This window comes from Balaenoptera acutorostrata, chromosome 5, assembly GCF_949987535.1.
Source record: "Balaenoptera acutorostrata chromosome 5, mBalAcu1.1, whole genome shotgun sequence".
In the NCBI taxonomy this organism is placed as follows: Eukaryota; Metazoa; Chordata; class Mammalia; order Artiodactyla; family Balaenopteridae; genus Balaenoptera; species Balaenoptera acutorostrata.
This window is the reverse complement of record NC_080068.1, coordinates 112048308-112066742: the sequence shown is the minus strand read 5'-3', so window position 1 is coordinate 112066742 and position 18435 is coordinate 112048308. Positions and strand designations below refer to the sequence as shown.

The 18435-nt window shown below is 39.8% G+C and overlaps 1 protein-coding gene across 3 annotated transcripts in view; it reads left to right on the top strand.

Moving 5' to 3' along the window:
• The window catches only part of PAPSS1 (3'-phosphoadenosine 5'-phosphosulfate synthase 1), a 111098-nt gene that overhangs the window by 10935 nt on the left and 81728 nt on the right, over positions 1 to 18435 (top strand). For all 3 annotated transcript variants that reach the window (XM_007191000.2, XM_057547015.1, XM_057547016.1), the window contains 2 exons: positions 1905 to 2019; positions 13358 to 13593. In XM_007191000.2, coding sequence (XP_007191062.2) covers positions 1905 to 2019; positions 13358 to 13593 — 351 coding nt within the window. The remainder of the gene's footprint in view (positions 1 to 1904; positions 2020 to 13357; positions 13594 to 18435) is intronic.

Below are 18435 nucleotides of genomic sequence, written 5' to 3'. Positions count from 1 at the left end.
CTGCTGGTTAGGGACCACGCTTTGAGAGCCGCTGCCCTGGGAGGGAAGACTAGAGAAGCCCCAGGACGACAGTGATTTTATTGGTATTGTGAACTTCTGTTTCATCAGCACCTAGAAGAATGTCAAGCATGTAGTGTGCATTCAGTAGATATCTTTGAGTGAATGATGAATAAAACTGTCTTAAAAAAAATAAGAGCTATACGCAGTATCAAATACAAACACCCTATTAAAAGAATGCTGTCACTTACCTATTTTATAAAGGCATAACTTGTTGAAAAGAATCTAAATTATGTTTTTGCTCCATAGGAGGAGAAAATAGAGGCTATGTAATTCATTTTTTTAATTTTAGAAAACAACTTTATTGAGATAATTTGCCTACTGTTCAATTTACCCGCTTAAAATGTACAATTTGGTAGTTTTTATTATATTTACACAGTTGCGCAACCATCACCACAGTCAATTTTAGAGCATTTTAATTACCCCAGAAAAGAACCCCATATCCATTAGAAGTCACTCCACATTCCTCTCCCAACATCCCAGCCTGAGGTAACCACTAATCTGCTTTCTATCTTTAGATTTCCCTATTCTGGATGGTTCATATAAATGGAATTATGCAATATGTGGTCTTTGTGACTGGCATCTTTCATTTAGCATAATGTTTTTGAGGTTTGTCCGTGTTGTAGGTTGTATTAGTACTTCATTCCTTTTTATGACCAAATAATATTCCACTGTGTGTATATACCATACAATTAAACAATTTTGTTTATCTAATTATTAATTGATGGACAAATAGGTTGTTTTCACCTTTTGGCCTTTATGAATCATGCTGCTAGAACATATGTGTACAAGTTTTGTGTGGACATGTTTTCATTTCTTGTGAGCATAAATCTAGGAGTGGGAATCATTTGGACATATGATAATTATATTTAATGTTTTGTAGAACTTCTATTTTCCAAAGTGACTGTACATTCCCATCAGCAAACGTATGAGGATTCTAATTTCTCCATATCCTCACTAGCGCTTGTTATTTCCTGTGTTTTTGATCATAGCCATCGAGTGGGTGTGCAGTGGTATCTTGTGGTTTTGATTTGCATTTCTTGGATGGCTAATGATGTCGAGCATCTTTTAATGTGCTTATTCACCATTTTAATTTTTTTCTTTGGAGAAACGTCTATTAAGATCTTTTGAGACCTATGTAATTTTATGCCCTTTTTGTTTAAGGAGGAGAAAATTTGAGAGAACAACAATTACGTTCCATTTTTTTCATCATGCATTTCATGATACCTGCAGACATCCCTTCCACACTTCATTCAGGAATCTGCTCAGATGCCACCCTCTCAGAGGTTTTTCCTGATCATCCTGTGTAAAGAGGCACTCATCCCCTATCTCTCTTTCCATTCTTACCCTGTTTTATTTTCGGAGTGCACTTGTCACTCTCTGATTTAATAATTAGGTGTTATTGGTCTGTCTCCTGCCAGTGGAATGAGCTCAATGAGAGTAGGGACCCTGTTTTGTTCACTTGGTGTACTAGTAGGGCCTCAGGAAACAATGGTTGAACGAATGAATGAGTGAGAAGACTGGGCTCTGGAGTCTGCCACTTACTAGTTAGGGGAACTGGGGCAAGTTATTTAACTTTTCTCAGGTTTTACACCTTCATCGGGAAAACCACAATAGTAGGAGTTTCTGCATCCTTGAGGGGCTTTGCAAACTAATTAATTGGTGTATGTAAAGAACTGAACACTGTGCCAGGTACTCTAAAGAAAGAAAAAGCTGTTAGTTTTCATCTTTTTCCTTGCTTTTGGCATGTTACATAGGGCAGTTACTGTATGTTTGCAAGGAATATATGTTTACCTTTTTAGGGACTCAGGTAAACCAGAATTCTTTCTTTTTTTTCTTTTTTCCAGGGGATGCAGAGGGCAACTAATGTCACCTATCAAGCTCACCACGTCAGCAGGAACAAGAGAGGTCAGGTGGTGGGGACCAGAGGTGGCTTTCGCGGTTGCACGGTTTGGCTAACAGGTACGGTCTGGAGAGATAAGCCAGTCTATTTCAAAAGCAGTGGTATAGACAGCCTTGAGCTAGGAGTGAGGATACCTAAATTTTGAGCTCTATTCTTGTATCTGGAGCATCATAATATGTAACTGACAAAGTTGCTTAATAATAACATATTTTCTTTTGGTAATTCCTTTCGTTCTTTACAAAATTGCTGTTAAAGGGGGAAAATCAGAATGCATCTTAAAACTACTTTCTAATTGATAACTACCTTACATTCTATAAAATTCTGCATGCAAATAGGACCTGGATTCTGCCTTCAAGATGCTAATAATGTAGACCATATGAAGAGAAAGAATGTGTGGTAAAGAATTTCACACAATCAGTTTCTAATGATTCTTCTTCTGCTTTGGCTTCTGATTGATTCTTGTGTTGATTTTCCCAGAATCTCTTTGAGAGGGTAAATTGATCCAGGTTTTGGAGGTGGTTTTAAAAATGATGGATCTTTTTTCACTTCTAGGAGTTTTAAATAAAATTTTGTTGCATCTTGCCAATTTACCCATGTTGGAGGACAGAGGGAATGAAAAGTGCCCACTGAATTGAGAAGGCATCTTGAGACTGAAAAGCAAGGCAGGTAGCTCCATATAATCAGTGGATCAGTTTATTATAGGGTAACTTATTCACAGGGTGGGATCTGGCAAACAGTGATCTGGAAACATTCACAGCTGCACTCTGCACTGCTGAGGGGCCACTGGGACAATTTCATAGTTAACCTAGGGTACGGGGATATGTGCTTGGAAACAGGAAGTGTATTCCTTAGTCAGGATTTATGAATGGGTAACTAGTCTTCTGGGCACCAGGAATATATTAGCGAAGCTCTTCATCATTGTTTGGGGACTAACAGAGCATAGAGGCCACCTGGACCTAACGAACATTAAACAATCTATTAACTACAAAGCCTTGATGACAGAGAAGCGCCAAGTTGGCATCAGTTATGCCGACAGCCATACAGCCCACTAAAATTTATACCTATTTATTTTCCAAATGTGGATGTGGGTCCATTTTCCAATGTCTTTGTCAACATGGATATTACCCATCCTTAAAACTTTTGCTGATTGCCAAAAAACAGCATTCCCATTTTCTGTTTTTATAAATTGAAAATTTCAGCTGTAGATAGGTCTGTGTGTTTCTGTATGAAAGAAGAGAGCATTTTTGAGTTCTTCCCATCTCCTCATTCTTAAGTCTAGAGTGATGTTAAATTGTTAACATTTATATTGTCTAGGCTTGTGACACATTCTGTTCCAAATCTTAAATTTCCATAGGTGTTTGTATTTGAGTTCTGTAAGTAAATTGATTCAACCTTACCACCTTCCCATCAGTTCTTTTATTACGGCATGCCCACTCATGAGCTCTTTCTTTGAGTCAAGTTTTTATGGTCTGTATTTTTTTGTTCAGTGGTTTTTATAAGATGACTTTCCGTTGGATTCTGAATTCCCTGAGTTTTTATGTTGGAGTAATGTTTTAAGAATTCCAGGACAAAGAAAGTATGAACCAGATATATATTTTACTCAGCCAAGTTGTCGTAAAAGACAGGCAGACATTTCTTCTATTAAATGTTGTGACTAATCCAATATTTTTTCTTCTTCTAAGGAGCTTTCCTTTTTTCATCTGCATGCCTGAAGAATTATTTCTTTTTGTATATTTTCTTTCGGAAGTTTTGCTTTTCTCGTTTAGGCCCTTTTCCTTCTGCAATTGATTTTTGCGTGTAGTGTGAGGGACGGATCCATTTTCTTTTTTTCCCACATGGATAATAAGTTGTCCCAAGATGAGGGTATCCTTTTTCTCTGATCTGGTGTGCCAGCTGTCATAGATCAGGTTTCCACTTATGTGTGGATTTGTTTCTGGGAGCTCTGATCTATTCCACTGGTATACTTGTCTATTGCTCTATTATTGCCACACTGTCTTAATTACTATATATTTGCAGAGTCTTGAAATCTAGTGGAGTAAATCCTCTTACCTTCTTCATTAGGAATGAAAAAGTCTTGACTTTTTTTTTTTTTTTGGCTCTTTGTATTGTATAAATTTTGTAATAGGTTTAACTAATTCCATCAGAATCCAGTTGGGATTTGATATGGGATTACATTGTATCTGAAGGTCAATTTGGGAGGAAATTGATCTTTAGAATATTGGGTACTCCTTTTCTTTTTTTTTTTTTTTCCACATACACACACTGTATTTTATTTTTGCAAGCGATAAATAGACTGACACCAAGCATTGTACATGGATGATCACAACAAAAGCAACAATGATTGCAATTACCAAACATGAAACACACTCATACTATGTCAAAATATTGACATTCAGTCCAGTAATCCTCCACTGTAACAGCTCCTTTACTTTGCAGTGAAAATTGATTTGTATATTCTTTGCCTCTGAGTCCTTGTGGGATTTTTTTTTTTTAATTCAGACAGAAAGTCACAAAAATTATACTCATCCTCATCAGTTCACTCAGTCCCATGTAATTAATTTTTTTTTCATCTTGATCTTTTGTTAGCACTTTTATGAGTTCATCAGTTTTTCATTAGAGTTCTGAAAATGCTTATTCATTCAGTTCAGCAGTAGTCAGTTACCAGACTACTTGTCAGAGTCTTTTCCATGAATTTCTTGAAGATGAAACCATTTTATAGGAACATATTTGCAAAAGCATCAGAGTACACCCAGAACTGTCTGTAAATGACAAAAGACTTAAAAATGACCACAGTTAAAGATTTGATGAAAGTTCATAATAATGCAGTTGACAAGATAATTAGTTATTTCTGAGATATACATTTTAAAGTAATAACTAGGATTATGACTTATAACATTATACCAGAACATATAAGATTTTTAGAAATTTCATGTAATGTCTGAAACATTTATATTAACATATTTCCATACAAATAACCCAATGAAAGTTTAGTATTAGTTGTTTTGTTTGTTTTTTTTAAATATTTATTTATTTATTTATTTATTTTTGGCTGTGTTGGGTCTTCGTTTCTGTGCAAGGGCTTTCTCTAGTTGCGGCAAGCGGGGGCCACTCTTCATCGCGGTGCGCGGGCCTCTCACTATCACGGCCTCTCTTGTTGCGGAGCACAGGCTCCAGACGTGCAGGCTCAGCAATTGTGGCTCATGGGCCTAATTGCTCCGTGGCATGTGGGATCTTCCCAGACCAGGGCTCGAACCCGTGTCCCTTGCATTGGCAGGCAGATTCTCAACCACTGCGCCACCAGGGAAGCCCCATGTTTGTTTGTCTTTTTATACTGCAGGTTCTTATTAGGCATCAATTTTATACACATCAGTGTATACATGTCAATCCCAATCACCCAATTCAGCACACCACCATCCCCACCCCACTGCAGTTTTCTCCCCTTGGTGTCCATATGTCCGTTCTCTACATCTGTGTCTCAACTTCTGCCCTGCAAACCGGCTCATCTGTACCATTTTTCTAGGTTCCACATACATTCGTTAATATACGATATTTGTTTTTCTCTTTCTGACTTACTTCACTCTGTATGACAGTCTCTAGATCCATCCACGTCTCAACAAATGACTCAATTTCGTTCCTTTTTATGGCTGAGTAATATTCCATTGTATATATGTACCACAACTTCTTTATCCATTCGTCTGTCGATGGGCATTTAGGTTGCTTCCATGACCTGGCTATTGTAAATAGTGCTGCAATGAACATTCGGGTGCATGTGTCTTTTTGAATTACAGTTTTCTCTGGGTATGTGCTGAGTAGTGGGATTGCTGGGTCATATGGTAATTCTGTTTTTAGTTTTTTAAGGAACTTCCAGATTGTTCTCCATAGTGGCTGTATCAGTTTACATTCCCACCAACAGTGCAAGAGGGTTCCCTTTTCTCCACACCCTCTCCAGCATTTGTTGTTTGTAGATTTTCTGATGATGCCCATTCTAACTGGTGTGAGGTGATACCTCATTATAGTTTTGATTTGCATTTCTCTAATAATTAGTGATGTCGAGCAGCTTTTCATGTGCTTCGTGGCCATCTGTATGTCTTCTTTGGAGAAATGTCTATTTAGGTCTTCTGCCCATTTTTGGATTGGGGTGTTTGTTTCTTTAATATTGAGCTGAATGAGCTGTTTATATATTTTGGAGATTAATCCTTTGTCCGTTGATTCGTTTGCAAATATTTTCTCCCATTCTGAGGGTTGTCTTTTCGTCTTGTTTATGGTTTCCTTTGCTGTGCAAAAGCTTTGAAGTTTCATTAGGTCCCATTTGTTTATTTTTGTTTTTATTTCCATTACTCTAGGAGGTGGATCAGAAAAGATCTTGCTGTGATTTATGTCAAAGAGTGTTCTTCCTATGTTTTCCTCTAAGAGTTTCATAGTGTCCAGTCTTACATTTAGGCCTCTAATCCATTTTGAGTTTATTTTTGTGTATGGTGTTAGGGAGTATTCTAATTTCATTCTTTTACATGTAGCTGTCCAGTTTTCCCAGCACCACTTATCGAAGAGACTGTCTTTTCTCCATTGTATATCTTTGCCTCCTTTGTCATAGATTAGTTGACCATAGGTGCGTGGGTTTATCTCTGGGCTTTCTATCTTGTTCCATTGATCTATGTTTCTGTTTTTGTGCCAGTACCATATTGTCTTGATTACTGTAGCTTTGTAGTGTAGTCTGAAGTCAGGGAGTCTGATTCCTCCAGCCCCGTTTCTTTCCCTCAAGACTGCTTTGGCTATTCGGGGTCTTTTGTGTCTCCATACAAATTTTAAGATTTTCTGTTCTAGCTCCGTAAAAAATGCCATTGGTAATTTGATAGGGATTGCATTGAATCTGTAGATTGCTTTGAGTAGTATAGTCATTTTCACAATATTGATTCTTCCAATGCAAGAACATGGTATATCTCTCCATCTGTTGGTATCATCTTTAATTTCTTTCATCAGTGTCTTATAGTTTTCTGCATACAGGTCTTTTGTCTTCCTAGGTAGGTTTATTCCTAGGTATTTTATTCTTTTTGTTGCAGTGGTAAATGGGAGTGTTTCCATAATTTCTCTTTCAGATTTTTCATCATTAGTATATAGGAATGCAAGAGATTTCTGTGCATTAATTTTGTATCCTGCAACTTTACCATATTCATTAATTAGCTCTAGCAGTTTTCTGGTGGCAGTTTTAGGATTCTCTATGTATAGTATCATGTCATCCTCAAACAGTGACAGTTTTACTTCTTCTTTTCCAATTTGTATTCCTTTTATTTCTTTTTCTTCTCTGATTGCCGTGGCTGGGACTTCCAGAACTATGTTGAATAATAGTGGTGAGAGTGGACATCCTTGTCTCGTTCCTGATCTTAGAGGAAATGCTTTCAGTGTTTCACCATTGAGAATGATGTTTGCTGTGGGTTTGTCATATATGGCCTTTATTATGTTGAGGGAGGTTCCCTCTATGCCCACTTTCTGGAGAGTTTTTATCATAAATGGGTGTTGAATTCTGTCAAAAGCTTTCTCTGCATCTATTGAGAGGATCATATGGTTTTTATTCTTCCATTTGTTAATATGGTGTATCACATTGATTGATTTGCGTATATTGAAGAATCCTTGCATCCCTGGGATAAATCCCACTTGATCGTGGTGTATGTTCCTTTTAATGTGCTGTTGGATTCTGTTTGCTAGTATTTTGTTGAGGATTTTTGCATCTATATTCATCAGTGATATTGGTCTGTAATTTTCTTTTTTTGTAGTGTCTTTGTCTGGTTTTGGTATCAGGGTGATGGTGGCCTCATAGAATGAGTTTGGGAGTGTTCCTTCCTCTGCAATTTTTTGGAAGAGTTTGAGAAGGATAGGTGTTAGCTCTTCTCTAAATGTTTGATAGAATTCACCTGTGAAGCCATCTGGTCCTGGACTTTCGTTTGTTGGAAGATTTTAAATCACAGTTTCAATTTCATTACTTGTGATTGGTCTGTTCATATTTTCTGTTTCTTCCTGGTTCAGTCTTGGAAGATTATACCTTTCTAAGAATTTGTCCATTTCTTCCAGGTTGTCCATTTTATTGGCATAGAGTTGCTTGTAGTAGTCTCTTAGGATGCTTTGTATTTCTGTGGTGTCTGTTGTAACTTCTCATTTTTCATTTCTGATTTTACTGATTTGAGTCCTCTCCCTCTTTTTCTTGATGAGTCTGGCTAATGGCTTATCATTTTTGTTTATCTTCTCAAAGAACCAGCTCTTAGTTTTATTGATCTTTGCTATTGTTTTCTTTGTTTCTATTTCATTTATTTCTGCTCTGATCTTTATGATTTCTTTCCTTCTGCTAACTTTGGGTTTTGTTTGTTCTTCTTTCTCTAGTTTCTTTAGGTGTAAGGTTAGATTGTTTACTTGAGATTTTTCTTGTTTCTTGGTAGGCTTGTATAGCTATAAACTTCCCTCTTAGAACTGCTTTTGCTGCATCCCATAGGTTTTGGGTCATCGTGTTTTCATTGTCATTTGTCTCTAGGTATTTTTTGATTTCCTGTTTGATTTCTTCAGTGATCTCTTGGTTATTTAGTAACGTATTGTTTAGCCTCCATGTGTTTGTCTTTTTTACATTTTTTTCCCTGTAATTCATTTCTAATCTCATAGCGTTGCGGTCAGAAAAGATGCTTGATATGATTTCAATTTTCTTAAATTTACTGAGGCTTGATTTGTGACCCAAGATGTGATCTATCCTGGAGAATGTTCCGTGCGCACTTGAGAAGAACGTGTAATCTGCTATTTTTGGATGGAATGTCCTATAAATATCAATTAAATCTAGCTGGTCTATTGTGTCATTTAAAGCTTCTGTTTCCTTATTTATTTTCATTTTGGATGATCTGTCCATTGGTGTAAGTGAGGTGTTAAAGTCCCCCACTATTATTGTGTTACTGTCAATTTCCTCTTTTATAGCTGTTAGCAGTTGCCTTATGTATTGAGGTGCTCCTATGTTGGGTGCATATATATTTATAATTGTTATATCTTCTTCTTGGATTAATCCCTTGATCATTATGTAGTGTCCTTCCTTGTCTCTTGTAACATTCTTTATTTTAAAGTTATTTTATCTGATATGAGTATAGCTACTCCAGCTTTCTTTTGATTTCCATTTGCATGGAATATCTTTTTCCATCCCCTCAGTTTCAGTCTGTATGTGTCCCTAGGTCTAAAGTGGGTCTCTTGTAGACGGCATATAGATGGATCTTGTTTTTGTATCCATTCAGCAAGCCTGTGTCTTTTGGTTGGAGCATTTAATCCATTCATGTTTAAGGTAATTATTGATACGTATGTTCCTATGACCATTTTCTTAATTGTTTTTGGTTTGTTTTTGTAGGTCCTTTTCTTCTCTTGTGTTTCCCACTTAGAGAAGTTCCTTTAGCATTTGTTGTAGAGCTGGTTTGGTGGTGCTGAATTCTCTTAGCTTTTGCTTGTCTGTAAAGCTTTTGATTTCTCCATCAAATCTAAATGAGATCCTTGCCAGGTAGAGTAATCTTGATTGTAGGTTCTTCCCTTTCATCACTTTAAGTATATCATGCCACTCCCTTCTGGCTTGTAGAGTTTCTGCTGAGAAGTCAGCTGTTAACCTTATGGGAGTTCCCTTGTATGTTATTTGTCATTTTTCCCTTGCTGCTTTCAATAATTTTTCTTTGTCTTTAATTTTTGCCACTTTGATTACTATGTGTCTCAGCGTGTTTCTCCTTGGGTTTATCCTGTATGGGACTCTCTGCGCTTCCTGGACTTGGGTGGCTATTTCCTTTCCCATGTTAGGGAAGTTTTCGACTATAATCTCTTCAAATATTTTCTCTGGTCCTTTCTCTCTCTCTTCTCCTTCTGGGACCCCTATAATGTGAATGTTGTTGCGTTTAATGTTGTCCCAGAGGTCTCTTAGGCTGTCTTCATTTCTTTTCATTCTTTTGTCCTTAGTCTGTTCCGCAGCAGTGAATTCCACCATTCTGTCTTCCAGGTCACTTATCCGTTCTTCTGCCTCAGTTATTCTGCTATTGATTCCTTCTAGTGTAGTTTTCATTTCAGTTATTGTATTGGTCATCTCTGTTTGTTTGTCCTTTAATTCTTCTAGGTCTTTGTTAATCATTTCTTGCATCTTCTCAATCTTTGCCTCCATTCTTATTCCGAGGTCCTGGATCATCTTCACTATCATTATTCTGAATTCTTTTTCTGGAAGGTTGCCTATCTCCACTTCATTTAGTTGTTTTTCTGGGGTTTTTTCTTGTTCCTTCATTTGGTATATAGCCCTCTGCCTTTTCATCTTGTCTATCTTTTTGTAACTGTGGTTTTTGGTCCACAGGCTGCAGGATTGTAGTTTTTCTTGCTTCTGCTGTCTGCCCTCTGGTGGTTGAGGCTATCTAAGAGGCTTGATGGGAGGCTCTGGTGGTGGGTAGAGCTGACTGTTGCTGTGGCGGTCAGAGCTCTGTACAACTTTAATCCACTTGACTGTTGATGGGTGGGGCTGAGTTCCCTCCCTGTTGGTTGTTTTGCCTGAGGCAACCCAACACTGGAGCCTACCTGGGCTCTTTGGTGGGGTTAATGGCAGACTCTGAGAGGGCTCACGCCAACGAGCACTTCCCAGAACCTCCGCTGCCAGTGTCCTTGTCCCCACGGTGAAACAGAGCCACCCCCCGCCTCTGCAGGAGACCCCCCCAACACCAGCAGGTAGGTCTGGTTCAGTCTCCCCCAGGGTCACTGCTCCTTCCCCTGGGTCCCGATGCACACAGTACTTTGTGTGTGCCCTCCAAGAGTGGGGTCTCTGTTTCCCCCAGTCCTATCGAAGTCCTGCAATCAATTCCCACTAGACTTCAAAGTCTGATTCTCTAGGAATTCCTCCTCCCGTTGCTGGACCCCCAGGTTGGGAAGCCTGACGTGGGGCTCAGAACCTTCACTCCAGTGGGTGGATTTCTGTGGTATAATTGTTCTCCTGTTTGTGAGTCACCCACCCAGCAGTTATGGGATTAGATTTTACTCTGATTGCGCCCTTCCTACCGTCTCACTGTGGCTTCTCCTCTGTCTTTGGACGTGGGGTATCCTCCTTGGTGAAGTCCAGTGTCTTCCTGTCGATGATAGTCCAGCAGCCAGTTGTGATTCTGGTGCTCTCGCAAGAGGGAGTGAGAGCACGTCCTTCTACTCCGCCATCTTGGTTAATCCTCGGTACTCCTTTTCTTAAACATGGTATATTCCATTTATTTTACCACTAATGATGCTTATAAATACTTTTATCAGATTTTTTTGGTACTTGCTTTACAGTGTAGGATGTAATCAGTTTCATAAATGTGTATTTGTAAAGAAAATGTGTTCCCCTGATGTGGGCAATATTCTATATATGTTCATCAGATCAAGGTTGTTAATTATGTTGTCAGATTTATAGCCTTCACTTTTTTTTTTTTTTTTTGATATTGTTGGAAACAGAAGTCATGATTTCTTTCTTCTTCTTGCAATTCAGTAGCTTAAGCAGATCTGTCCAGGTATGGAGTGGTTTGTATGTCATTTTCTTGGAACACTGTTTTTTCTTACATCTTATTTCGGAAAAACTTTCTTGTTTTGTATTTTTACATTGATTGGTATATGAGTTTCCCAGGGCCACTGTAACAAATCACTACAAACCGAGTGGCTTCAAACAACAGAAGTTTATTCTCTCACAGTTTGGGAGCCTGAAATCAAGGATGGTTCCTTCTGTCAGCTCTGGGGAAGAATCTGTTCCATGCCTCTCTCCTGGCGTCTGGTTCTGCTGGCAATCCTTAGCGCTCCTTGCCTTGTAGAGGTACCACTCCAGTCTCTGCTTTCGCCTTCAGATGGCCTTGTTACAAAGATTTCAGTCACTGGGTTTAGTGCCCACCGTAGTCCTGTGTGACCTCATTTTAATTTAACTAATTACATGCACAGAGACCCTGTTTCCAAATAAGGTCACATTCTGAGGTTCCAGGTGTATGTGAATTTTGGGGAGGACACTATTCAATCTAGTACATTTGGTTTCTCTTTGGTATACCAGTTTGCTTTATCTTAGTTTTGGATTATCTGTCTTGCAGTATCTATTAATTTTCTCTAACCACTTTGATTTCCTAGCCTTTTTGTCTACGTTCAGTGAAATTTTCTGTGTCATTAGTTCAGTTTTCAGCAGTGTCTGTTCTTTGTTTCAAATTAAATATATACGTAAAATATGTACATGTACACATGTATGTATAAACAGACACTTCAATTGTAGTTTAGGTTATCTTTGTTTTTTTTTAAATTTTTATTTTATATTGGAGTATAGTTGATTAGGTTGTCTTTGTTGTATAAGAAGTTGATGTTTTCAGGTTTTTTTTCCCCGATACTTAGTGTTCAACTGATAGTTAAAAACAACAATAACAAAGAACAGAAAAACCTAGTCTCCCCAACCTCCATCACTTTGTTCAGTCATTGTTGCTATGCAACAAATTACCCAAAACCTGGTGGTGTGAAACAACCATTTTAATTTGTTCACTGTTTTGTGGGTAAGGAATTCAGGAGTGCTCTGCTGGGCAGTTCCCCCCTGGGTCTTGCTTGGTTGCAGTCATGCTGGCTTGGGCTCCAGTCATCTAAAGCCACAAGTGGCTGGGTGTCTGCAATGACTCCCCAGTGGATGCTGCTGGTCCGCTGGGAGCTTAGCTGGCTAAGGCTCTCGACAGGAACACCTACTTCTGATTTCTCTAGCACGGTGGTCTCAGAGTATTTAACAGTTGGCTTCTCCCGAATTAAATATCCAAAGAGAAGCTGAATAGCCTTTTCTGACCGAGTCTTGGAAGTCATGCTCATCATTTTCACTCTATTGTTTTGGCTACAGGCGACGCCTAAGTCCAGCCCAGATTCAAGGGCTGAGAAATACTCTACCTCTGGGTGTGACAGTGGCAGTGTCACATTGTAAAAAAGCTTTCAGTCAATCTTTGGAAAATACTACCTGCTGTACTCATGTTAATACACATTTTTAATGTAGAAACCATATAACACTATATTGATCCTCTTAACATATCATCCTTTTTAAAATTGATTTTTCAGTTAGCCTTCTATACTAGCACGTCAAAGTATCAGTACATTAGGTTTCAGTGTTTTATCTCTTGTCTCATAACTATCTTAATTTTTTTTTTGAAATATCTATCTTTGTATTTATATATTTGGCTGTGTCAGGGTCTTAGCTACGGCATGCAGGATCTTCATGTATTTAAACTACAGATGTTTTTCTAGCTAAGACGTAGTAAAATTTTACAGAGAAATATTAGACAAGAATGTTGCTAAGAGACTGCTCTGAATAATGAATATAATTAAGCCTGTGGTTAAAATTCTTTATTACTTATCCTCCTAACTTTTTGTATGGAATCTGTTTGGACTGTTCACTTCTAGGCTTATCGGGAGCAGGAAAGACCACCGTAAGCATGGCTTTGGAGGAGTACTTGGTTTGCCATGGTATTCCATGCTACACTTTGGATGGCGACAACATTCGTCAAGGTCTCAATAAAAATCTTGGCTTTAGTCCTGAAGACAGAGAAGAGAATGTTCGACGCATCGCAGAAGTTGCTAAGCTGTTTGCAGATGCTGGCTTAGTGTGCATCACAAGTTTTATATCGCCTTATACTCAGGTATGTGGCTTTTGCGCCATTGCTGTTCTAATTACATGTATTGAGACTATGGTGTCAGGCAAAGCAAATAATTTAAACACTGACATGTACTTTGAGGCTAAATCCAAATTAAAACAATTAACCGACAACATTTTTGTGCCACAGCTTCCTGAGTAAATTCATTTTTGAAAAGCTTGCTATATAACCCACACACCCACCGCCCCCCTCAAAAGTATAACCAAAGTTGTTGAACAAGTCAATGGCCAAATTATTTCAAGTTTGACTTTTCAGTTCAAAAATCCTATAATAAATACTCAACATGTATCAAACACCAGGGAAAATCTTAGGTTTCTTAACATGTGTCCTATCGTGGCTTCTTTGCTCACAATTCTTGAGTTTCATCTTTCATCACACTCTGTCTTATTTTAGAGACCATAGAGCACTAATTCACTTTTTTGTATGTCTCTGAAAAAAATCATGCTGTTTCTCACCACGAGAATTCTGTTTCCCTCTGCCTCGAAGGCCTTCTTCTCCTTCCTCTTAGCCTCGCCTCAGCATCGGTTGACACCTGTTCATGCTTTGAGACTCAGGTTGGGTATTTCTTCCTCCTAAGTCTCTCAGGCTTTGTTGGGTACCTGTCTTTGGTGCCCTTGTTATTGTACCATAGCACATTGTTTTATTATAAATACCAGTTCTTTGGTTGGGGGTGCTAATAGCAGCAGTAATAATAATAATAATGATAATAATAGCAGCTAACGTTTATTGAGCACTTACTGTGTACTGGTAACAGTTTGAAAGTGCTTTTATGTGAATTAGCTCACTTAGTTCTCATCACCCAATGAGGAGGGTGGAGGTGAGGAAACAGAGGTGTCAGTCACCCCACCTCACACACTCTACATGGCAGAGCAAGGATTTGCACCCAGACAGTGTCAGTGGAACCTGTGCTCTTGCCCACTGTGCTTTGCTGTCTCTCAACCCCACTGGCTCTTTGAAGGCTGGGACTACATCTGATTTATCTTTATAATCTTGATGCCAAGCCCAGATCCTGGAACACAGTAGATATTTAGTGTTTGTTAAATGATAGCGTAGCCCCTTAGGAAGTCCAGATATGAAAGAACAGGTGAGTTATTTAGTAGTTAAACACAGCGGCTTTGAAGCCAGAAACAGGAGACTGAAACCTCGGCTCTGCCAGTTACTGTTAGGACCTTGGCCGATTTACTTAACCTTCCAAGCTCAGATAATACCTACCTCGTAGGGTTGCTCTGAGGATTAGGTAAATCATGCATTCACAGCTTTCAGCATAGCGCCTGATGTGTAATAAATATTCAGTAAGTGTAGTAAATAATGGTGCAACTCTAGTACTGTATCATAAATCTGGATGGTTACTTAGACTTTTTTTTAAAAACAAAAACAAAATTTGAGCTTTAAGGGTTATAGATAAGTGTGAGACTGAGTGTTAATCATACAGGTTCACTCATGGCTGGAGTCCTAAAAGGTTCTTTGAGGACTAGCTGCTTCTCATTTTCCTGAAACACTGGGATTGGTGTCAATATGTCAGTTTAAGGTATCCTGAATAATGAAGTGTATGAGAGAATGAGACTTGTTAGAGTTCCTGAATTCTTGCATATAAACAGTTTTCATAGTAATATAGTAACAGTGATATTCTTGCCCTTTCTGGGAAGCTTTGCAACTCTTGGAAAAAGAGAAAGTCACACCTAATTTGGAGAGCGAGCGGCTGAGACCTGGGTATCTAAAAGTATACGCTGATCTGTTTTTTTTGGCTCCCCTGTTTCCATAGCATGGAGCAACACCTTTGTTGATCTCATCCGCAGAAGCACCAAGAATGAAAATGAGGTTCGGACTATGCTTAGGTCATGTCAAAATTCATGATCATATTTGGACCAAATCATATAATACAGGATATGTGTATTCTTCTCTGTCACCACTAACCGTGGGCATCTTGGTTGTAAAAATAAACCTGATAGTTCTTATCCTTGAGGAGTCAGTAGGTAGTCTGGTGGGAGCATAGAGATGCGAACAGTTGCAGTATCGTGAGGCAGGTGGTGAGGTACATGTGTATAAAGGTGCCGTGGAAGATTCGCAGAGGAAGTGCTGCTTGAAGTGCGTCATGAAAGATGAGTCAGTTTTCTCGCAGGAGAAAACTTTCACAGAGGAGATGCTACAGGATTTGCAAAAGCATGGAAATGTGAGGGACTTAGGTCTTTGGGGAAACTGTAGGTAGTTTGTTTTGGCTGCTCTGCCGGATGAACGTGAGGGGAGATGAAGCTCGAGCGATTTGCAGAGGTCTGACGGTGAACTCTGGACTGCTCGGGACTTTGCCCCACAGGTGCTCGAGAGTTTGAGATTGTACTGGGGAAGAGTGTCTCTGGTGTCTGTATTTTAGTGAGGTCACCCTTATAGGCCTGGAATGGGAAGGGTCTGGAGGTAGGAGACTAGTCAGGAGGCTTTTGGAGTGAATTCAGGTAGCGGCCATGGGAATAGAAAAGATGGGGCATATATATATATATATATTTTTTTTTTTTTTTTTAAGATGGGGCATATTTGAGGGCTCTTGAGCCTGTAGCATCAGTGGAACGTGGTGCCCGGGTTGATTGCTGAGTTTGGGGGTGAACATGAAGGATGGTGCTTTCAGAAGAGAAGATGGTATGATTGAGTTAGAAAATGTAGGGTAGGGAGGGAGAAGATGACTGTTTCATTTTAGCTGGGTTAGGTTTGAAATGCTGGTGGCGTATCTAGGTGAGGATGACCACTGGGTCATTGGGAAATTGGTTCTGGAGCTCAGGAACGTTGTGTAGAATTGAGATAAAGATTTGGGAATCAGGGGCTTCCCTGGTGGTGCAGTGGTTAAAGAATCCGCCTGCCAGTGCAGAGGACACGGGTTCGAGCCCTGGTCGGGGAAGAGCCCACATGCCACAGAGCAACTAAGCCCATGCGCCACAAGTACTGAGCCTGTGCTCTAGAGCCTGCAAGCCACAACTACTGAGCCCGCAAGCCACAACTACTGAGCCCACGTGCCACAACTGCTGAAGCCTGTGCACCTAGAGCCCGTGCTCTGCAACAAGAGAAGCCACCACAATGACAAGCCCACGCACCACAACGAAGAGTAGCCCCCGCTCGCCACAGCTAGAGAAAGCCCACGCACAGCAACAAAGACCCAATGCAGCCAAAAATAAATAAAAAAAAAAAAATTGGGGAATCATTAACTTTATTGTTGAAACCTTGATGAAGTTGAGTATACAAAAGAGTATATAGAATGAGAAGCGAGTCACAGATGGAAACTTGGGGAACACCTTCATTTAAAAGGACAGCTGGAATAGTAGGATCACGACTTAATCACTCTGCCAGATACTAAGGGTATATAGCTACTGAAATTATTTCAGTATATTGGGATGAGATCTGTAACAGAGGTATATGGTGGGTGCTCTGAGAACGCAGCGGGAGTGAGGCCTCAGTCAGCCTGGACATGGGGGTAGGCTTCCTGGAGGACTTAGCATGGAGCTGTGCTGTCAGGGGACACGTTGCTGTAGCCAGAGGGGAGAGGTGGAGTGTTTTTGGCAGGGGGGGATTGCAAAGGCATTAGACCCAAACAGCCTGGTAGACCAGGCAGGTGCAAGACTGAGAATGGTGGGGCCAGGTGGAGAAGGCCTGACGCGTCACGCTGAGAAGCTTGGGGTTTACCCTGATGGTGCTGGGCAGTCTCTGAAGAGTTTAGTGACGTGGTTGAATTTGCATCCTCTGTCATCCTGGGGACAATGTAGAGTGTGGCTTTGAGCAGGTCAAAGCTGGAAGCCAGCAGACTGATTAAAAGGGTGTTGTCCAGACAAGAAAAATGAGCTTGAACCAGGAGCTAGGGAAGAAGTGCAGACTGGGTTAGTGTAATGTCTAGAGGTAAAATCTGAAGGACTTTGTGACAAAATGCAGGGGGTGGGACGGCAAAGGGAAGAAACCAGAACAAGTCTGGGGATTCTGGGTGAGTCGTGTTGTCATCCCTTGATTTGGGCAGTATAGGTGGGAATGCAAGCTTGGGAGAAAAGAGAGTGGGCTCAGTTTTGGACGTGTTAAGTTTGAGGTACCTGGGAGATCTCCAGGTGGGTGTACTTTGGAGGAAGTTGGAAAGGTGCGTTTAATTTCGGGAGAGGACAGAGTTCAGGCTTGAGTGGTTTGTATGCTGCAGTTTACACTGTGAAAGCAGTTGAGAAAAGTGCTCAGGGACTGTGCAGTGTGAGCAGTGGTCTCCTGGTAGAATGTGGGCAACACCAGTGCCTCGGAGATGGGTGAAGTCAGAGGAGCCCAGGGGAGCCTGCATAGGAACGGCCGGGGAGTAGCATTATCGCAGTACACAGGGTTCGTAGTGTGAAATGTGGCAGAATGGCCTGGAAAGTGCCATGATTAAGGGAATTTTTGTATGATTTGTTAGTTCATCTCTTTTTAATGGAAGAGAGTGACTTTTCCTTGTTTGTTGCCAGTGGAGAAGGAGGAAGTTGAAAATTCCAGATGCAGCAGCGATAATGGGTTGAGCAAGGTTCATTAGCAGGAAGGGGATTTTTTTTTTTCTTATGTACAATTTTTAAAAGTTGCTTTCCATTTACAGTTATTACAAAATATTGGCTATATTCCATGTTGTACAATACATCCTTTAGCTTATCTTACACCTAATAGTTTGTACCTCCGACTCCCCACCCCTATGTTGCCCCTTCCCCCCCTCCTACTGGTAAACACTAGTTTGTTCTCCATATCTGTGAGTCTGCTGCTTTTTTGTTATATTCACTAGTTTGTTGTATTTTTTTAAATTAATTAATTTTATTTATTTATTATTTTTGGCTGCGTTGGGTCTTTGTTGCT